Consider the following 19,612-nt stretch of genomic DNA (forward strand, 5'->3'; position numbering starts at 1 on the left):
AGGCCTATAGTTTTTCAACTGATTTTTGTCCAGAGATGGTTTCTTGATCATGACAGGAGAATTAATGCTTTTATTTGGGTGCGAAATTTGTTGCAATAATTGTTTGGCGAAGTTTATGTGTGCTTGTGTGTAATAAAGACAGACAGACATTCAATCAGACAGCCCAAAAGACAGATATACATGGTGAGAAGACACAGATGGAAATACAGAAAGAGATAAGACGTATACAGATAAGAAGAAAGACGACAAACAGAGCTAAAAGGAGAAAGATACACCCTTACATGCACAGATATAAAAATAAAAAAAACCAGCTAAAGAGTAAGACAAAATTCAAAAAAGAAACCCGAAAGGCATGTGTATTTTATTTTCAATTGTTCATTATTTCAAAATCAAATCAACTCACGGAAGAACGTGTAATAGAATGAAGCAAGACAATTTTCCGCCAAAAAACATCTCTATCCCGGAATTAGATGATCAGAAAATTGTCCACTACAATATGAGGTAGTTGTTTTTTTCTCAGAAAAGTACATTTTATTATTTGAGATTCTTGGACTTGGTGCATGAATTCAAAATTTGAAGTTTATTTTTGTATTCAGAAAAGCACAACAAAAGTAATACCCTAAATTGATAGAGCAAAAAAAAGTATTGCACTTTCGCTAGGCATGTGCTATCCCGTGATGACTGCGATACTACGTATCACATACGTACTTGCAACTATGGTGTAATGTATCTGAGATTACACTACACTGCAGATTTAACCAGTCCCGTTTTCATATGTATAAGCCTTCATGTGTATCCAGAAAGGCCCACACACAAACCAGGGTTGCAAACAGCAGTGTAAACCAACCTCTCACGTTGTCTGCGCCTGCAAAAATTAAACTTCAGCTAAAACTAATAATAAGCATTATGGTTTTGGTGATGGTGTGATTCTATTTCGCTACAATGACGGGGCTAAAACATGTGTCGTTGAGTACATTTTGCAAACTGGGATGGTTGTTCATACATTATTTGTTCAATAAGTAGGCGCAGAGTTTTATTCTTTAATTCAAGCTGCTTGGTATCCACTGGCATGACCGTGTCTGTTGGTTGAAATCCAAAAACAAATAGACCAAAAACAAACACAAAAAAACGTTCCAAAATTCGGAATAAAACAACCAAGAAAGGTATGTCACATAGGTTTGTTTTCTGTATTATAAGTGTTTGTCTTTCTGTCCACTTGCTGAGTCTTTCTTTTTTTATTTGGTGTTTAACGTCGTTTTTAACCACGAAGGGAAAGGGGGGAGATGGGATAGAGCCACTTGTCAATTGTTTCTTGTTCACAAAAGCACTAATCAAAAATTTGCTCCAGGGGCTTGCAACGTAGTACAATATATTACCTTACTGGGAGAATGCAAGTTTCCAGTACAAAGGACTTAACATTTCTTACATACTGCTTGACTAAAATCTGTACAAAAACTGATTGACTATATTCTATACAAGAAACACTTAACAAGGGTAAAAGGAGAAACAGAATCCGTTAGTCGCCTCTTACGACATGCTGGGGAGCATCGGGTAAATTCTTCCCCCTAACCCGCGGGGGGTACCGCTGGGTCGAAGATCAGTAAACGTAACGTTTTGTCATAAACTAAACGTTGTTTTAACATACCTTTCTGGGGGTTTTGTCTGTTGATTAGTCCTACGACATCTATCTTACCAGTGTTGATATTTTTTTCATTTTCTCGATTGTGTGAACCTCCAAAAGAAGAGTATGTTTGGAATCCTAAATGAGATAGAGAATGAATGAATGAAACATTGCTTGTCTGCATTTTCAACTGACCGTTTTCTGATGTTGTCACTCTCAGGCTGTACACATCTGTAAATACAGCAACATCAAATTGAATAAGAAAGAAAATGACAAAGAAAATCAGTCCAAAAATAAAACACGATTGCCACACACACACACACACACACACACACACACACACACACACACACACATACACACACACACACGCACGCACGCAAACACAACCACACACTCGCGCGCGCATCCACACACAGCACACATGCACGCACGCACGGACAGACACGCACGCACGTGACCAACACATAAGATTCCGGCGAAGTTTTCTTTAATCCACCTTCCCATAACGACCACTTGTCTACAACGACCACTTTTAGTCAGACCTTCGGGTGGTCGTTATAGACAGTCCTTTGTAATAGGTACTCACTTGTGCATCCTTGTGACAAGGCATCAGTGTAGATGTCCAGCAGAGTGACCCTCCCGGACGAGGTGAAGTTACACTGACTACTGTAAGTTTTGGCACATTGCAGGATGGCCAGGGTTAAGCTGGAATGCAACAGGTAGCCTATGCACACACGCCTTTAAATGCCAAGTGAAATTCAAGTACAGATGATTTCAATGCAGAAAGCCTTACACTTTGACCTCATTAAAACACAGCACTCATTCATTCGCTCACATGAGTGTAGATATCTTGCATTGTAAGGAGAACGAAGAACACTTAAATCCTCCATTAAAGGACCATAACAGGCTCTTTTTAAGGTCAGATAAAGCGGTTGGGGTTGATTTAATGATATAGGTAAGCATCTACAGATGCAAAAACCGATCAGTAAATCTCAGGTTTTGTGTTGCATCAGTCTAAAATGCATGCTCAAAAAGCGACCAAATTCGTCTGCTACGCGAGACTTCAAATTCCCCGCGGCGGCAAGCCCTTGGCTGTGACGTCACAAGGGGGAGCCAGAAGCGAAAGTAGCAACGCTCGGTGTGCGTCTTTGCTGCAGCTGTGGATGCGCGCGTGCTCCCGACATCATGCCGAGAGAGTGTGCTGCTGCCGAATGTTCGGAGTTGCAAAAAAAAAGACTCAGGCTTGAGTTTTTATTTGTTTCTATCCGACTGGGTAACAACTACAACGACGACAATAACACTGACAACAACTCGAAAACCAAGAACAACTACAATGTCAACAACAACAGCTTTACACTGATAAACTGTAGGTAAAACACGATTAATTTGACACGTTACAACCTTGATTTCATCTACGACGACGACAACAACAACATCAACTTAAATTCGAGAACATGATTATACGTCTTCAACAACATAGCCAACAACAAATCCGATAGAACTTCAACTACAATCACAACATGCAGTCATCATGGCCTGCCTAATCTATTTGTTGAGTCTGGCAGACATTTTACTTCCACCCTTGAGAGAGAATGTTTTTTCCTCGTACACGTTGTGCCTCAAACCTGACTAAGAGGATACAATTCTACATTAGGCTAATCTCCGATTATCAACCCAAATAGGTGGGACACTTCCGTCTCAACTCGGACGCCGCTGTAAGAACGATCTCCAGTAACAGACGCTGATAACGATACAGCTATATCTGCTCGCTCCTAAGCCACTCCCCCAGCCTGTATGTCTACACACTGGCACCAATTAAACCTCCAACTGAGCTGTTAACCCGTGGTTTGTAAAAATGTAAAAAATATTGTACAAATTACGTCGAACCTAAATCCGCGATTTGTAAGTCGACTTCGGGCTTAATTAAGACTGAACCGCCTTAAGAAGAAGAGAAATCCATTCCAGGCAGGACGTAAACTCACTTGCACCACTGGAAGGAGGAGAGCGAGGCGCCGTCCAAAGGAGGCACCCTGGTGTTGCTCAGACACTGCATGAACTCCGTGCAGTTCTCCGGGCGCTGGTGTTTTATGGCTGAAACAACACAGTCTCCAGAAAGTGAGTTGCTAGTTCACAACAATAACATGAACTCTGTGCAGTTTTCCAGGCGCTGGTGTTTTATGGCTGAAACAACACACAGTCTCCAGAAACTGAGTTGCTAGTTCGACTTCATTCTGCGAATGTTGTGCATTGCATCTCTGACTTTGTATTTGGAGTAATGAATCTACAAAAGCTGCCTTATCCTAATACCCGGCTTGTCTCTGGGATAATGGTATTTGGATGAAAATTGCAATTCAGTCAAGCTGGTTTTCGAATGTAACAGATACTGTAATTGGTCAGATTACCAGTGTTCAATTCTGACGAACACTGGACATCTGCTCATTGAACATTTGCTGAAATACAACTCTTCCAGCGCACATAAATAAAATCTAACAGAATTATTTCCTGAAAATGTTATTCCGGGAGGAAAACGAAATGGCAATAGTGTTTTCTACAGGGTGCTTGGCGAAGACTGACCTGTGCACGTGCGACGCGTGAGGACAGACAGCTGGTGCAGAGAGGGGAGCACGTGGTCCTCCAGTGAACACGACGTCATCATGTCACCCGCACACAGCTGGAACGTTGATATCGTGCTGCACACAGAGACGTCGAGACAGGAAGAATGAAGGATCTTTATTACTCAATGATGAATAATTATGTTAGGCTGATGCCTGGGCTGAGCTGCACGAATCCAAAGTGGGTGCTACCCAAACGGGAGAGAACAAACTGCGGGGTCTGATTCGTTGAAATCACAACAAATCTCAATTTCAACCAATCCAACACCGCGGCTGGGTCCCGACCGGTTGGTAACTTTCTCGTGCATCGGCCACCTTTGGTGTTTAACGTCGTTTTCAACCACGAAGGTTATATCGCGACGGGGAAAGGGGGGGAGATGGGATAGAGCCACTTGTCAATTGTTTCTTGTTCACAAAAGCACTCATCAAAAATTTGCTCCAGGGGCTTGCAACGTAGTACCTTACTGGGAGAATGCAAGTTTCCAGTACAAAGGACTTAACATTTCTTACATACTGCTTGACTAAAATCTTTACAAACATTGACTATATTCTATACAAGAAACACTTAACAAGGGTAAAAGGAGAAACAGAATCCGTTAGTCGCCTCTTACGACATGCTGGGGAGCATCGGGTAAATTCTTCCCCCTAACCCGCGGGGGGTATCAGCCACCTCAGCCCTGGTCTTGTCGTACAATCTGTCCTTGCTAAAACTTCGACATAAAAATGGAGACAATCAAAAAACAATCAATTTGACAAAATGTAAAAGCACATTTGTCATTACCACACGCACCTACCTGCAAATGTCCAAGAAGTAACCTTGGGGAACGGAGATGTTGGCTGCCATTGCATTCGCGCATGCGTGGAAACCATCGCAGGAGGCCAATTCTGTGCAACACACAAACCATGCATTCAACACAGTTCAAAAATGTGATCTTGAAAAAGCCAATAGGACGAATTTAAACTTGAAGTGCAAGGAACATTCGCTGCGCTGTTATCTAAACACCCCCGCAATGACTATGCTTATTAATTACACCAATGCAAAAACAGAAACGGTATGTCATCCGAGTTCTTCCTTTCCGTGAAAATGATCATGCACATCGCCACAGAACTGTCCATACCCTTAAGTATGGAATACTTCTTCTTCTTCTTCTTCGTTCATGCGCTGAAACTCCCACTTTCACTCAAAATTTGCACGAGTGGGGTTTTACGTGTATGACCGTTTTTACCCCGCCATTTAGGCAGCCATACGCCGTTTTCGGGGGAAGCATGCTGGGTATTTTCGTGGTTCTATAACCCACCGAACTCTGACATGGACTACAGGATCTTTTCCGTGCGCACTTGGTCTTGTGCTTGCGTGTACACACGAAGGAGGATAATTAAAACAGTTCTGCACATAAGTTGACCTTTGAGATCTCAAAACATCTCCACCCTTAACCCACCAAGCAGCCGCGGCCTGGATTTGAACTCGCGACCTTTCGATTAGGAGGCCGATGTCTCATCCACTAGGCCACTGCGCCCGTTGTATGGAATACGAGCATCCTTCCACTTGGACCGGTGTAACACGAGAAAATTACTCCCACGAAATTTTTACTCCGGAGTAAACATTTCGTACGAAAAAGTTACTTCCTTTACGAAAAAAGCACTCCCCCATTGCACGAGAAAATTACTCCCCAAGACAGGTGAGTTCCGAGTAAAAATGTCGTACAAAAATGTTACTCCCCTGACGAATAAATAACGAATAAATTACTTCACCCCAACACGAGCAATTTAACTTCCCATGCCAGGTGTACGAAATTGTTACTCTCTTGTCCCCTGCTAGTCTTGGTGATGGAAGGGGTGGAAGGAGGGTAGCGCGACATTCGTGTGCGCGAGATCACTTATTGGCTTTATCCCTTCGCCCGCATCCCATTTTTGCGTACGAGATTTTTACTGGAAGTAAAAAAAATGGGGAGTAAAAATTACGTGGAGGGAGTAATTTTTTCGTGCCTTGGGGAGTTTTTTCTCGTACGAAAAGTGTATTTGGAGTAAGAATTTCGTACGAAATATTTACTCCGGAGTACATTTTTCGTGGAGTTAACATTTCGTGTTACACCGGTACCAACAAACTACTTTCCGTCTGCCTTCTGCGCAAAGTGAGATATTTAATTTATTTTCAGGTTGACGAAGGTTTAAGTTTTGAAAATTATTCAACAGAGACAACCCACTCTGACTTATAGATCTGTATTCCAAAGGAATTGGACAAAAATTGCAATCGGAAGGTTTCTTTCCTGAGCCCTCTTGGACATTGTCATTACGAAAGCATAATTATTGAATAGATTATTGAAAACAAGATGGCTCACGAGTGGATTTTTTTTCTTTCTTTCTTTCTTTCTTTCGTTCTTTCTGATTTTCTTTCTTTCTTTCTCTTTCTTTCCCAACATACTCCAATGCCTGTTGTCATAATGAAGACACGACCAAAAAGTTGATGTAACCTACCCAGTTTGGGCAGCCCACAGCCGTGATTTGCTATATGGAGCATGAAGTTGTTGGAGCGAGCGATGAACTGTTGGTGGTTCTGTACCCCGCACGCCTGGGCGTTGGATGCCGCGCACCCCATGGTCCCTTGCACCACACTTGTAACATGCAAATAAAACATGCAAAATGCAAACAAAAACAACAAACAAACAAATGCAAATTAAAATGCACTAAAAGTTGTGCAATGTATACACGCTTCAGGCCTGAACACGCAGGTGTCATCTAATTTATTTGCCTCCAAATGAATGGTTTATTTTCAAAAACAATTGGTTTTCAAAAGGTCACTGCTTTTGTAACAAAACGGAACAAGCTCAGCCTTATACACGTATTAAGGGATTTCCAAGAAAAGTGGTCACGGGTATTGACCATGGCCAATCAACAAAGCATACATTACTTGCAGAGTTCCATTGGTGAGAGCTCGTAGACAGAGGCCATGAAGTCGTTGAAACAGTCGGTGAAGTGTGTACAGGGGTAGATGTTCCTGGCCTCGGACATTACTGCACACCAAAACACAAAAACAACAATTGAGCTATATTATAACGGTACATGTTGTACCGCTTGTCCTGTAGCAGTTACAGACAGCAGAAAAAAGCATTCATCTTTACCCTTCCTTGTGCAAGAGACAGTGATCACAAAAGAAAGTTCTACACAAAATGTCAACTTGTAAGTTACAGATGTACCGTCAACTTGTTAAAGCAGTTGGTAGACTGACAATTTTCCACATCTTCAGAATATTTCACATCAAAAGCAAGGGGTACTCAGACCAGAGACGTGAATATGAGGTATCAGATTTTTGCACAAGAATCACCACTAAATAAATTATTAAAATGTATAAGAACCAAAATACAATTTTCGAGCTTAAATACCTTATTTCAATTAGTTCTGTGCAAATGCTGTCTATTTTTTTGTTCTTAGGGACACATACATTGGGTGAGTGTACTATTTTAATTCTACTTCCTGTTCTCATGAGTGGCTCCAGCCTTCAAAGCTTACGTGTACATCCTTCCGCGACATAAGTTGCAATGGTGGCTGGACTTGGTTCGTGAGATCGCTGTTGATAGTCCTGACAGTCAGGCAGCGCTGTGTTTAGACATTCCGAGTAGTCTCTGTAAGCCCTGCCAAACATATTTATGCAAACGGGGGTTCAAGTATGTCAAGGCCATCCTTAATTGAGCCCGGCGTTGACTTCGCGAAGACGTGCCAAAGTCTTTTTACCGATAATTCAGTGCCACATTTCATGCAGCACGCTTCGTGAAGTAGACCGAATTAATCAGGCTTAAAGGCATATGTACGCGCTCCCGTGTTTACAAAGTGTAGTTTGCCCATAATCGATGTCAAACGCACCATAAGACCATGTAATGACGATATGTCGCCATGCGCGGACCATATATACATGCATTACAGCTTGTTCTAGCCTCTGAAAAAGTGAGGATGTCAACAAAGACGCGGAGTTATTTCCCTTGCGTCAACGTTCCCTCTGTTGGCAAATCTATAAATAGGACGATCTAGATCAAAATAAAAATTCAAATATCTCAACATTTAAGGGGTCCTAGACCACAATATCTTGCAGGGAACTTAATTTAGCATGTCTCCAGCTGTTGGTAAAGCAATTAGCGTGTATAGTCATCGAGTACATATGGCTTTAAGTATCATACGTATGATTGACAACAAGATTATCCTGTCTTATCAGCGTATTCGATCTCGGGGGGTGGGGGGAGGAAGACTGAGACAGAGATGGGAGGGGAAGAGGGGGGGATAGAGGGACGGGGGGGGGGCGAGATAGCTGAAGAGAGGGAGAGGGAGAGAAGGAGAGACAAACGGAGAGAAAGCGAGGTAGTCAGAGACATAAGCAAGAGAGAGAGAGAGACAGACAGACAGACAGACAGACAGACAGACAGACAGACAGACAGACAGACAGACAGACATATACTCACATGCAGGTGTCATAATTTAGCTGGCTGACTGTCCCTGAGGCTTCTCGGAAAGTTGTCTGACAGTGCTGAACACTTTCACATGTCGTTTGCTCTGTTGTGGTGAATAGCACAGAGAAAACAGATTTGTTTCTTCTTTAATAAATAAATAAAGAAGAAAAAACAATTGATTCACCAATTAGTAAATTAATGAATAAATAAATAAGATCAATTAAAAAATGGTAATGAATAAACGACAAATAAACAAATGAAGTCGTCTGGGGCGGGAGGGGAGGGGGGGGTGGTACATTTGCATACAATACATTCTTTAAATTTCACGAAATAACAGAAAGTAATAATCAATCAATAAAAATCCATGTTCGGTGGACCATTCTGCAACCAAAAATTCTTTTCATTTTACTGCTCATTCAGAAGATAAAGAAAACAGATGAACGCCTTGACTTTTTAAAGTACATTTAATATAACTAATACGGTAGGTCACAGGTTTATTTTCTACTTGTAAGATCATGTGCTTGTGGGTATAGGTATAATTAGAGTCGACACCAACAACCAATACTGGGAGAAGGGAGACAACACATGCAAATCGCTCTTTGCATGTTGATTGCCTCCCCTGGAGACCCACTTTTCAGAAGTCGGCTTATGTTGTTTAGACGTTTATGTTATGATTTGTTAATCTAATTCTTGCAATAATTTGTTCCTGCACTCAAGGGGTGGACGAACACACTGACAATCGTATTTCCACTCACGACATGCAAACTCGATATTTTCCCAGACGGCTTGATAGTCGCTGAGGGAGGGAACCACGGCACACGCTGGGTCCATGGCGCTCTGGGTACAGGATATGAAGGGCAGCACTTCTCTGCAACAATGTTTATTTGACCAACAATTAGACGATATTCGGAAATAACTCTGTCATGTTTTTTTGTGGATTTAGGAAGAGTTGTTTTCTGTCTAGGAGAGGCAAACTGATCATTATATAGCTCGAGAAAAAAAACGAGTTCTTTCGAACCTTATTTTTTCGTCCGATACTGAGTACATAATGTTCGGAAATAACTCTGTCGATGTTTTTGTGGGTTGTGGAAGAGTTGTATTCCCTGAAGGTGAGGCAAACTGATCAATATATAGCTTGAAAAACCGAGTTATGTAGGTCTGCACTTTTCTGCAAATAAATGTTTATTTTTTCGACAACAGACGATGTAATAACTCCATGTTTTTTATGGGTTGTAGAAGAGTTGTCGTCTTTATAGGGGAGGCAAGCTGATCCGAAAAGCCAGTTGGACACAGGAGGATGTTCCTTACTTCTGGAGATGAACAAAACTGTATATGCAGCACAAAGACACAAATTAGACTGCGTAAATGAATATGGGTAGGAAAAGCCTTGGACCAAATATCTGCTTTTGCCCTTGACACACATCCAACAACAACAACAACCTACCTTTCTTGGTTTTTTTTATTCTTGACACACATCGTTAACACTTGGAAAGACACTTTTAAACAAAGGGCCCCAAAAAAGTCAATACAGTCATAATTGTGTGCACAAATGAAGAAGTTTCATCACAAAAAGGAGACAGATAAGAGATCGAAGGCCTGGCAGTCTAACAGCCAGATCAGATCTACAGGAATCGGTGAAGACTGACTTACAGAAGGAAAGGGGTTGACAACATTCAAGGGAAGAGGGCTGAGGGTCACGAACCGAAAGTGGGTGCCATCCAAACGAGAGACAACAAACTGCGGGTTCTGATTGGTTGAAATCACAACACATCTCAGTTTCAACCAATCCAGGTTTCCCAATTGCTTCGTTTCCGGCCGATTTATGTGGAGCACGTGATGCGCACAAAACAATATTGGCGGTCTAGAAGTGTCGTCTGCGCAATGATCGCGGCGGCTTTCTTGACCGCCAAGGACGACCACGCACGTTGTGAGACGTCATTCGTTAGACCTCAATATAACACTGCGGGTGGCTCCCGTTTGGGTGGTAACTTTGTCGCACACCTCAGCCCAGCAGGCAAATCAACCACAACAGGTAGACTCTAACAGCGTCGCGCGTATTCTGCCCAACAGACACGAACTACAAAAGAAGGGAGGTAATCAGACCCATCAAAATAGGCTGACAGACTTACAATGGAGTACATAATAATTGGTGTAATGTATCTTCTGTGTTAAACCCGACACTGCCCAACGTAGTTCCTTAGTCTTTGTAAGGACGTTCAAATTATGAGTCTTTGACTCTTGATTCTAAAACCAAGCTGTTAGCCCACAATCAGACGAACACACTGTCAGTTAAACAGACGGCGGTGAACAGGAAGACAGACGAACACTCACACAGACAGAAAGCAAACAAACAATGCCCGTGGTCAAAGGGAAAGATACTCAGGACTGACAGCTGCATGGGTATAGGACAGAACCACACAAGCAAGAGTGCGCACACACACACACACACACACACACACTCACACACACACACACACACTCACACACACACTCACTCACGTACACGCACACACACACACACACACACACACACACACACACACACACACACACACACACACGCACACGCATACACACACTAACTTGTACACACACACAGTACAATACAATACATTTACTTCTTAATTATCACAAACTAAGAAATTAAATCGGACAGATAGGTGACAAAAACTCACTGGCAGAAGTCAGGGCTGGGGTTCATGGTCAGTGCGCTCAAATTCACCCCTGGGTGTTCCTTATTGCAGGTGTAGAAAGCAGCAAGACAGTGGGTAGCTGAAAATCAATTACAGCAACAAATTTATTACGCTGTGAAGGGGCAGTTACACCAGTCAACTTTTCTAACTTGAAATAGATTTACACCCTCGCATAAGATAAAGTAAGGGAAGGTAATGTCACACAGTCCAGTGAGGATACTCTCATAGAAATCCGGGCTACTTTCTCACTTGGGTAAAGCCGACTGCCATACTGTACGGATCGAGCTACCCTTTGTTGTTGTTGTTGTTGTTGTTGTTGTTGTTGTTGTTGTTGTTGTTGTTGTTGTTGTTGTTGTTGTTGTTGTTGTTGTTCTTGTTCTTGTTGTTCTTGTTGTTCTTGTTCTTGTTGTTCTTGTTCTTGTTGTTCTTGTTGTTCTTGTTGTTGTTGCATGCATGTGTTCGTGTTTTTCCACGTGACATTATGGACCAGTCACTATTGCTATGCTATATTTATATTTTTGTCCCCAGAATTAGTATCTATTTGGGACATAACGTGGTTATACATGTATGCTAGGGCCAGTCACTAGCGAGGGGTGAGTCTGAAATAGGTGGACAAGGTGCACGTGTGCAAAGTTTGATTTAATAAAAGTAAGAGTATTCACTCTTTCAAAACCCATGAAAATCCGACAGAGTTTTTTTCCTGAGTTTGTCTATTGCTTTAGGCTTTACTGACTGCATGGTGTAACAATCTCCTTTGGTCATATGTCCAATATACACGACATTGCCCGACAAAGTAAAATGTTAAGACCGTTGTATGTAACTATGTGTAGTCAAATCGTCTGTGTCGTGTGGGTGGGGCCGGCTACAAATAATAAACGGCTTTTGCTGGTTCTTGTCAATAGGCTTTTTTACAGCTGACATTTGACCGAGAGGGCATAGACCGGTTTGTCAACCTTCATATACGAAAGCTCGAAATAAAAAGTAACTGCACGGTTTGTAGATTTTAGAAATTGGCACGAAAAACGCTTGTTGTTGTTGTTGTTGTTGTTGTTGTTGTTGTTGTTGTTGTTGTTGTTGTTGTTGTTGTTGTTGTTGTTGTTGTTGTTGTTGTTGTTGTTGTTGTTGTGTATACTAAAGTAAATAGGCAGGTCATTCTCAAAAGAAAAAGAGAGTTTTTGTTCTTTGTGTTTCCTGCAACTGCACCCCTCCCTTTACCAAAAACGTCCGGTAAGGTCTGTCTGTCCGTCTGCCTACTTGCCTACTTAACTACCTAACTACCTGCCCGTCTGTCAGTATCCCTGTGTGTCTGTGTGTCTATGTGTCTGTCTGTCTGTCTGACCGCAAGCAAGTACCTACCATCATTACAGAGGCCAACATGTTTTTGGACAGTGCGTTGTCTGTCTGTCTCCCTGTCCGTCCGTCCGTCCGTCCGTCAGTCAGTCCGTCCGTCCGTCCGTCCGTCCGTCCGTCCGTCAGTCTGTCTGCTTGTCTGATACCTACCATCGTTACATAATGTGTCCTGCAAGTTGTGGACAGTCTGTACCAGGGTATAATACTGATAGCATTGACCGAGCTTGTTGTCCACACAGGTGACGGAGCCTTCGATCACCCTGCACAAGACAATGCCACACAGATCACACACACACACACACACGCACACGTACACACGCACGCACGTACGCACTAACACGTGTACACACGCACGCACACACACACGTGTGTGTGTGACACACACACGTACACATATACACACACACACACACACACACATACACACACACACACACACACAGATACACACACACACACACACACACACACACACACACACACACACACACACACACCTTTGCTCGGCATTTAAAAAACAGGTATCTAACATATCAATAAATACTCGGCCAGAAAAAAATCATTGCTCTTGTTTGTACCTCGACTGACGGTTTTTTCCCCAGAACTATTCATTGTATGTAAAAGTATGATATCCTAAAAATGTGAAACCAATGCACCCTGACCTTTGCTAAAAGATAGCGCAGTTTTAATCAGTATGTAACCTCAAAACAAAATTACGTTCAATGAAGATTTACACTAGATTTTAATTTACAGACGGGTGAGGTTTTAAAATGTGTGCTTGGGTCTTAAAACGAGGTGATTTCAGAGGAATTGTGAACTCTCCCGACGCGATTTGAACCCGCCCAGGGCGGTCGGGCGGCCGTTAAGGTACAGGCCTGTAATAAGGGGTAATGTTAAAGGCACAGTAAGCCTCCCATAAACCATCACAGATACTGTCAGGCTTTTACACACAGTACAAACACCCTTCCATTTGAACGCTCACCAAACGGGAACATCCTAGGCTCCCTCCGTAAAGAGCGAGCAAGTTTCAAAGAATTTATTTTTGCGTGGTTTATCTTACCCCTGAGCCATCGTGAACCCGTGTGATCAAGTTTCCCTTTTTCACAATGTAGTTGTCAGTTAGTAATTTGAATGCGACTCGCTGTGAGCTTATCTGCAATAGCACGTTATTAAGTACCTCTGACTATGCACGAAACAAACGGCTGTGGTTCACAAGAACTCTAGCGATGGCTTTTGACTGTTCAGAGGAACTTGACTGGCGATAGGTATAAACCGTCGTCTGCTACGAGAACCACGACCTTGCGTGACCCTGCTTCCGGGCTTTTCTTTTTTCAAACTTTCAAAACTTCGAATTGTACTGATCTTGTCTTGATGAAAAGAGAATTCTTTTATGATTTAAGAGTGTTTGTGTAACAAGCTGTCAATTTATTATTTAGATTTTAAAAGTTAGGTCTAGCGCCAAAACGCACCACGGTCCGATTGTCTCTGACACTCTCTCCGCAAAATTAATTCTTTGAAAATTGCTCGCTCTTTACGTAGGGCACCTAGGATGTTCCCCTTTGGTGAGCGTTCAAATGGAAGGGTGTTTGTACTGTGTGTAAAAGCCTGACAGTATCTGTGATTGTTTACGGGAGGCTTACTGTGCCTTTAAACGAGGGGCCTTAAAGCGGGGGAATGTTAGAACGGTTATCTTAAGAGAGGGGTTCCATTGTAGCCTTCTTATTACTGGCATGCTTGAGTGAGTGCGTCAGTGTTGAGGTCCTGCGTGGCGTGCTGCACGGCAGACGTTGCTGTGGTGATGCAGGTAGTAGCTTGCAGCACCTCACTCGTGCTGCATGCTGCATCCGATCCCCGCACTGCAGCACAAGAGATTCGATAAATGATAATTAAGTTCTGCTGAGATTTCCCCCGAACAAACATCAGGTAGTGAGTGGTTAGGGGCCAGTGGTGGACATTTTGTTTTATTTTCATTATTATAACATTTTAGATTTTATTATCAAGCAACTGTTATGGAGAGCTTAAGCAGAAAAGTTGTTTATGACGATTAGTACTATCCTTTGTAAAAATCAATTGTTTCCAGCCTTTGCGGTTTGAGCCCTCAACACTTAAATGTTCACAAATCAAGAGAAAACTCGTCAAATTTATGACCGAAAAGAGCCCCACGCTCAATGTCACATTTGAATATATTCGCTTAAAATCTCGCTTTTCTTAAAACTGTCACACTCATTGGATTGAACCTGACCGAGGAACTTCAGTGAAACAGAACTTGATGCAGGTGTGTATTAAATGACGAGTATGTACTCTCTATAGATTTCCGTGTCATCAATACTCCAGTTAATTAATGACAATTGATTTTAACAAAAAAACAAAAAAAAAGATATTCTTGATTTTCTGTCTTTCCAAATATCTTTTGGTATTTAAATCCATGTCACATCCTCTGGTGTCCATATCACGAGAGGGGTGTATTTTGACGTCCTTGTAAGGAAAAAAAAAACATAGGGTAGGAAGGTAGGCAATCACTTTTTTTTGTTTTTACTTTTTTTTCTAATGTGTACAAATTAAACCAACTTGACAGAGAAATAAGTGTGCGACTCGGGCGCTTTCGCTTTCATTGCGTTTTCTGCACTCGTTTTCTTGGTTTTTTTTGGTTATTTGACAAAATTTAATGTAATAAAAAGTTATAGGGTCGGCCCCTAAAAATAGGGTAGGTCGGGTTACTCTAACCACACCTATTTTTTTTTTTAGGCCTAACCGTACTTATCGTAGACAATCACTCTTTGCAAATATTCTGTCGATGCAGACAAGGGAAGTAGGCTTACTTGGAAACGGCAAGTATTGATAAAACCTGCTTCTATGGTTACAAGTTTTCAGGGTTTGTTTTTTTAATTCAAGATATTGCTCGCGTAACATGGTTTCCATCGGATCACAGTTTTGAAGAACGATCCAAGTACTTAAAACCCAGTGGCCACAAACAAAAGCAAAGAGAAGAAAAAATTAATACTCACAAGTGAGGAACAAGCTAATTATAACCAACACGATCATTTTGAAAAGTCACCAGCGCACAAAACAAGTAACGTTCACAGAACTGAGGAGCGTACATCCTGGTCTTGTAACAAGACATGTTCTGTAACTTTATCTCCTCTCTGTGAAATCTACAAACAGGCACATGACACTGGGTTGATGTCAGAGGGTGGCGGTAGGTGTCTCCCGAGCCTCATTACAGTGGAACCCCCCGATTAAGACCTCAAATGACGGGCGCTGTGGCGTGGTGGTAAGACGTCGGCCTCTTAAAGGACCAGACCACGCTGTTTTAAAGGTTATTAGAACCACTAACCGATGACTGAAGGTTAGAGAAATGCACCTAAAGATTCCAAAAATGTAAAGAAATTCACCGATTCGTAGCTTAATCATTGTGATTTAATTAAAAACGTTCCGCCAAATTCGTCTGCTAAACGAGACTTCGAAATGGCCGCCAGTAGACGAGAACCGGCTGTGACGTCACTTAGTGTTTGGAAACCGAAAGTTACAGCTTACGCTCAAGTGGGCGTTTGCCTAAATCGAGCATCAACAGCACGCCGAAGGAATGCGCACGGCTGCTGATAGCTATGAAGTATAGAAAAAAGGTTCAGGCATCAGTTGTCACCTTTTTCCGATGGGCTTACAACTTCTGCAGCAAGACTAATTAACTGGAAACGGCCAACACGATGTGCTGTGTTTCGCGACACTTTCTTCCAATGCGAACGCAGTTAAGCCGGCAAGAAAACCTGGCACACACAAAACAGCTGTTGCCTAACGCAGTTCCAGTTCCGACAATTGTTGACCACTCACAGGAGGTCAGAAACCGGATACCAATGTCATCAGAACGATCTGCTTTCACTAAACGCAGACGAAAGGAAGTGAGTACATGTATACTGAATGTGTTCTGTAAGGGATAGGGGTTCAGTGTCACTGGGCGTTTTTGTCAGACTGACAGTATTTGTAGTGGAATGGCATCTGTTCCTAATTTTAAGCACATGTGTTAAGATTACAGATTAAAACATATATCTGTTACTACATGTCCGTCCCCATGCACCCACCTTAAAGTTCCCTCTCTCTCTCCCTCTTTTACACTCACCTGGGTAATCGATGAGTCTCAGGTTTAATCAGTGTCCGTCCATATACACATAGACATTCACACAAACACACACACGTTGTTATAGTTGTTATCTGCCAGTTCAACTTTATCTCTGTGGGTTGTTTTTTTTCTCTCGGAGTAACATGGGGAAAAAAACATTTAAAAAACTTGCATGCAACAGAGCTGGATTGTTTCTAGTGATCATGCAGCATGATTTATCCGCACAGAAAACTACTGAAACACCTAAACAGAAATAGCAATGTCTACAGAAAAAACCCACTGTTTGATTGCTGTCTGTAGTACTCCTCTTGCTAACAGTGGCATTAAAATAATTAAAACTAAGCTATGCTCTCTTGGGGGGAAAAAGTGCTCTAAGTACTTTTTGTGTCTACATAGGCAAAACAAAACTATGCAATGTTTCAGATTTCCTGACCCACCCTATGTTTTTCCTCCTTATCCTGGACTATTTTGGACTCTTACAAAAATGTAGGCTACTTCAAAAATGACAAATCTTAATTTTGCAGGCTTACAAGGAAATTGACTCTTCTCTTACAACCAGAATACACCATGATTTCAAGCAAATAAAAAAACTACATGCACCTGAGAAAAAAAACACTTTAAATCAAGAAGTTAGACCTCCTAACCCCAGCTTTTCAATTCAATTCAATACGTTGTTGATGTTGATTATGGAGCTTAACGTCCTCCCAGGTAACTAGGGACCTATATTGGGGCATGATTTTTTATACAATGTTAAAAGTGTAGGGTGTAATGGGGGGGAGGGGGACTGGAGGGTGACGGGGTGTAGTCGCTAATAAATTTAAAGGTGCGTTTATTATCTAATATACCAGACATTTTGTTTTGGCTGGTGTACAGAATAACATCACATAAAATCGCACTCGCAAAACATACAAAACACATAAAATGTACACATCAGTACACACATAACCCAAACCACACATATCCATACCAGCACCATCACACACATATCCACATACATACTCTAGTTTGTACATTATAAAAATAAATACATTATGATTAATATCATTACTAGTCAACTTAAATTAAGGCTCAAAATAGGTCTTAAGATGGATGTTATTTAGTGTAATGAAGAGATTATAAAAACCAAAAAAAGCTATGAGAAAGAAAGTATGAAAGAATTATGCCCTTTCTCCGGTGAAAGTTCTGCTGATTGTGGTAACTTTTTTTTCTGTCTAAAACAGGCATCAGGTTAACTGAACGAGCTGTTTGAGGGGGTGGTGATCCTAACACTGGCCTATGGCAACACTGGCCTATGGCAGCTACAACAAAGCTCTGCATACACAGCAAGACTACAATGCAACAGTGCCCAGACTTTGACTGCTACAGCTAGACCAGTTGACAAAGCTCAAGTTGTCACCAAGCAGGACGCCCCAACTGGCGACCAACTATATAGACTGAGGCTGCCTATCTCCAAATCTGACAAAGCAAGAATTGTTACGCAAGCTCCACATTTCTGTTTGCAGTTTAAGCCGACCTTAAGTATGCAATGGTTATGCACATCCCCCCCCACACACACACACACCCCGCAGTTGAGAGTTGTAATGTACCTTTTATTTATCTTACATATATATATATATATATATTTGAAGCCTGTGTAGCTCTGTGACAGAAAGAGGTCTCTGATGGCAGCGACCAGACAGGCAGGAAGAACTTTCCTGTTCTTTCGGAAAGTCAGTGAGTGTGCAACTTGTTGGTATGTTCTGAACACATCAAAACATTTTCTTTAATTTAAGCTACATAATATCATGTGGATGCACTGATTGGGTGTAAATAATAACAGCAATTGGTACAGTCAATTCACTAAATGTGCAACAGAACCCTAATCATCAGACATTTTACAACAGCAAACTTCAACAGTCCTTTTACTTTCCTGAATGTCATTATTATTTATTAAAACATGCATCTAGAGCAACATACATATAAATCTTCTTTTATTAAAGTTCACCTGAAATTCAGGCTGCTTTCCCATGCAAAGTACAAATGCAAGTGTCCATAAACCAGGGTTTAATACAAAGTCATGTAGTATGTGAGTGAGTTCTGATGAAAAAGTGATTGTGTTGTAATATTGGTTATTACTGAGTGTTGATGTTACAATGATTACATTATAAAAACAACAACAGAACAATGTGAAGAGCAAACTTCTTCTGTGGGCATGCAAGTGAGTTAATCTTGTGTGTGTGTGTGTGAAACTGTGACTGAGTGTTACAAATTTAAATGACAACAGTTTTCTTGATAGCCTTTAAAAACAACAACAAATACATACATTTAACAATCAAACAAATATAGGCACCTCAAAAAAAGTTGTATGTACACCTTCGTGGCTGGTGATGCATTCTTGCTCCCCTGCAAGTTTTCATTCTACAATGTACCTCAGGCTAGCTTCCTCTCTCTCTCAAATCTGCCCCTCCCACACAATACAACAGGTACAGTGGCCACTCTGACACCAGTCTCTGAAATAATCAAGAACAGTTAAAACTGCGATGAGCTGTTGTTCTTTTACTCGTGAATGCAATGCATGAACACTTAAACAATATCCCACTTATTCGCGAGTGCGTTGACAAGGCGAGAGTGAAAAAATAGCACAGACTCGAAAGCAGACGATAAGTTCAGCACCAGCACAGAGAGCGGGCGTGTTTACCTTTGATCGCTGAGACAAACAGTGTCGCAATTTTCATCGTCACTGTTTCACTACTGCTGGAAGTGGCCTCCGCCCTCATCTTTCATGCTTGATTCGAGGAGAGAAA

General features: G+C 41.7%; 1 protein-coding gene across 1 annotated transcript; it reads right to left on the bottom strand.

The window, feature by feature from the left end:
* Positions 1-355: 355 nt before the first annotated feature.
* On the bottom strand, positions 356-15,860 carry LOC138970947 (uncharacterized). Its single transcript, XM_070343535.1, has 15 exons — positions 15,721-15,860; positions 14,442-14,571; positions 12,866-12,975; positions 11,348-11,444; positions 9,428-9,540; positions 8,685-8,775; positions 7,744-7,865; positions 7,145-7,247; positions 6,712-6,848; positions 5,031-5,121; positions 4,199-4,314; positions 3,607-3,715; positions 2,211-2,329; positions 1,817-1,852; positions 356-865 (listed from the first exon to the last, which is right to left on the bottom strand). Exons 1-15 carry the CDS (start codon positions 15,755-15,757, stop codon positions 771-773), a joined length of 1,506 nt encoding a protein of 501 aa, XP_070199636.1. The 5' UTR covers positions 15,758-15,860; the 3' UTR covers positions 356-770.
* Positions 15,861-19,612: the final 3,752 nt, after the last annotated feature.

The sequence above is a fragment of the Littorina saxatilis genome, linkage group LG7 (assembly GCF_037325665.1).
Source record: "Littorina saxatilis isolate snail1 linkage group LG7, US_GU_Lsax_2.0, whole genome shotgun sequence".
Classification (NCBI taxonomy): Eukaryota; Metazoa; Mollusca; class Gastropoda; order Littorinimorpha; family Littorinidae; genus Littorina; species Littorina saxatilis.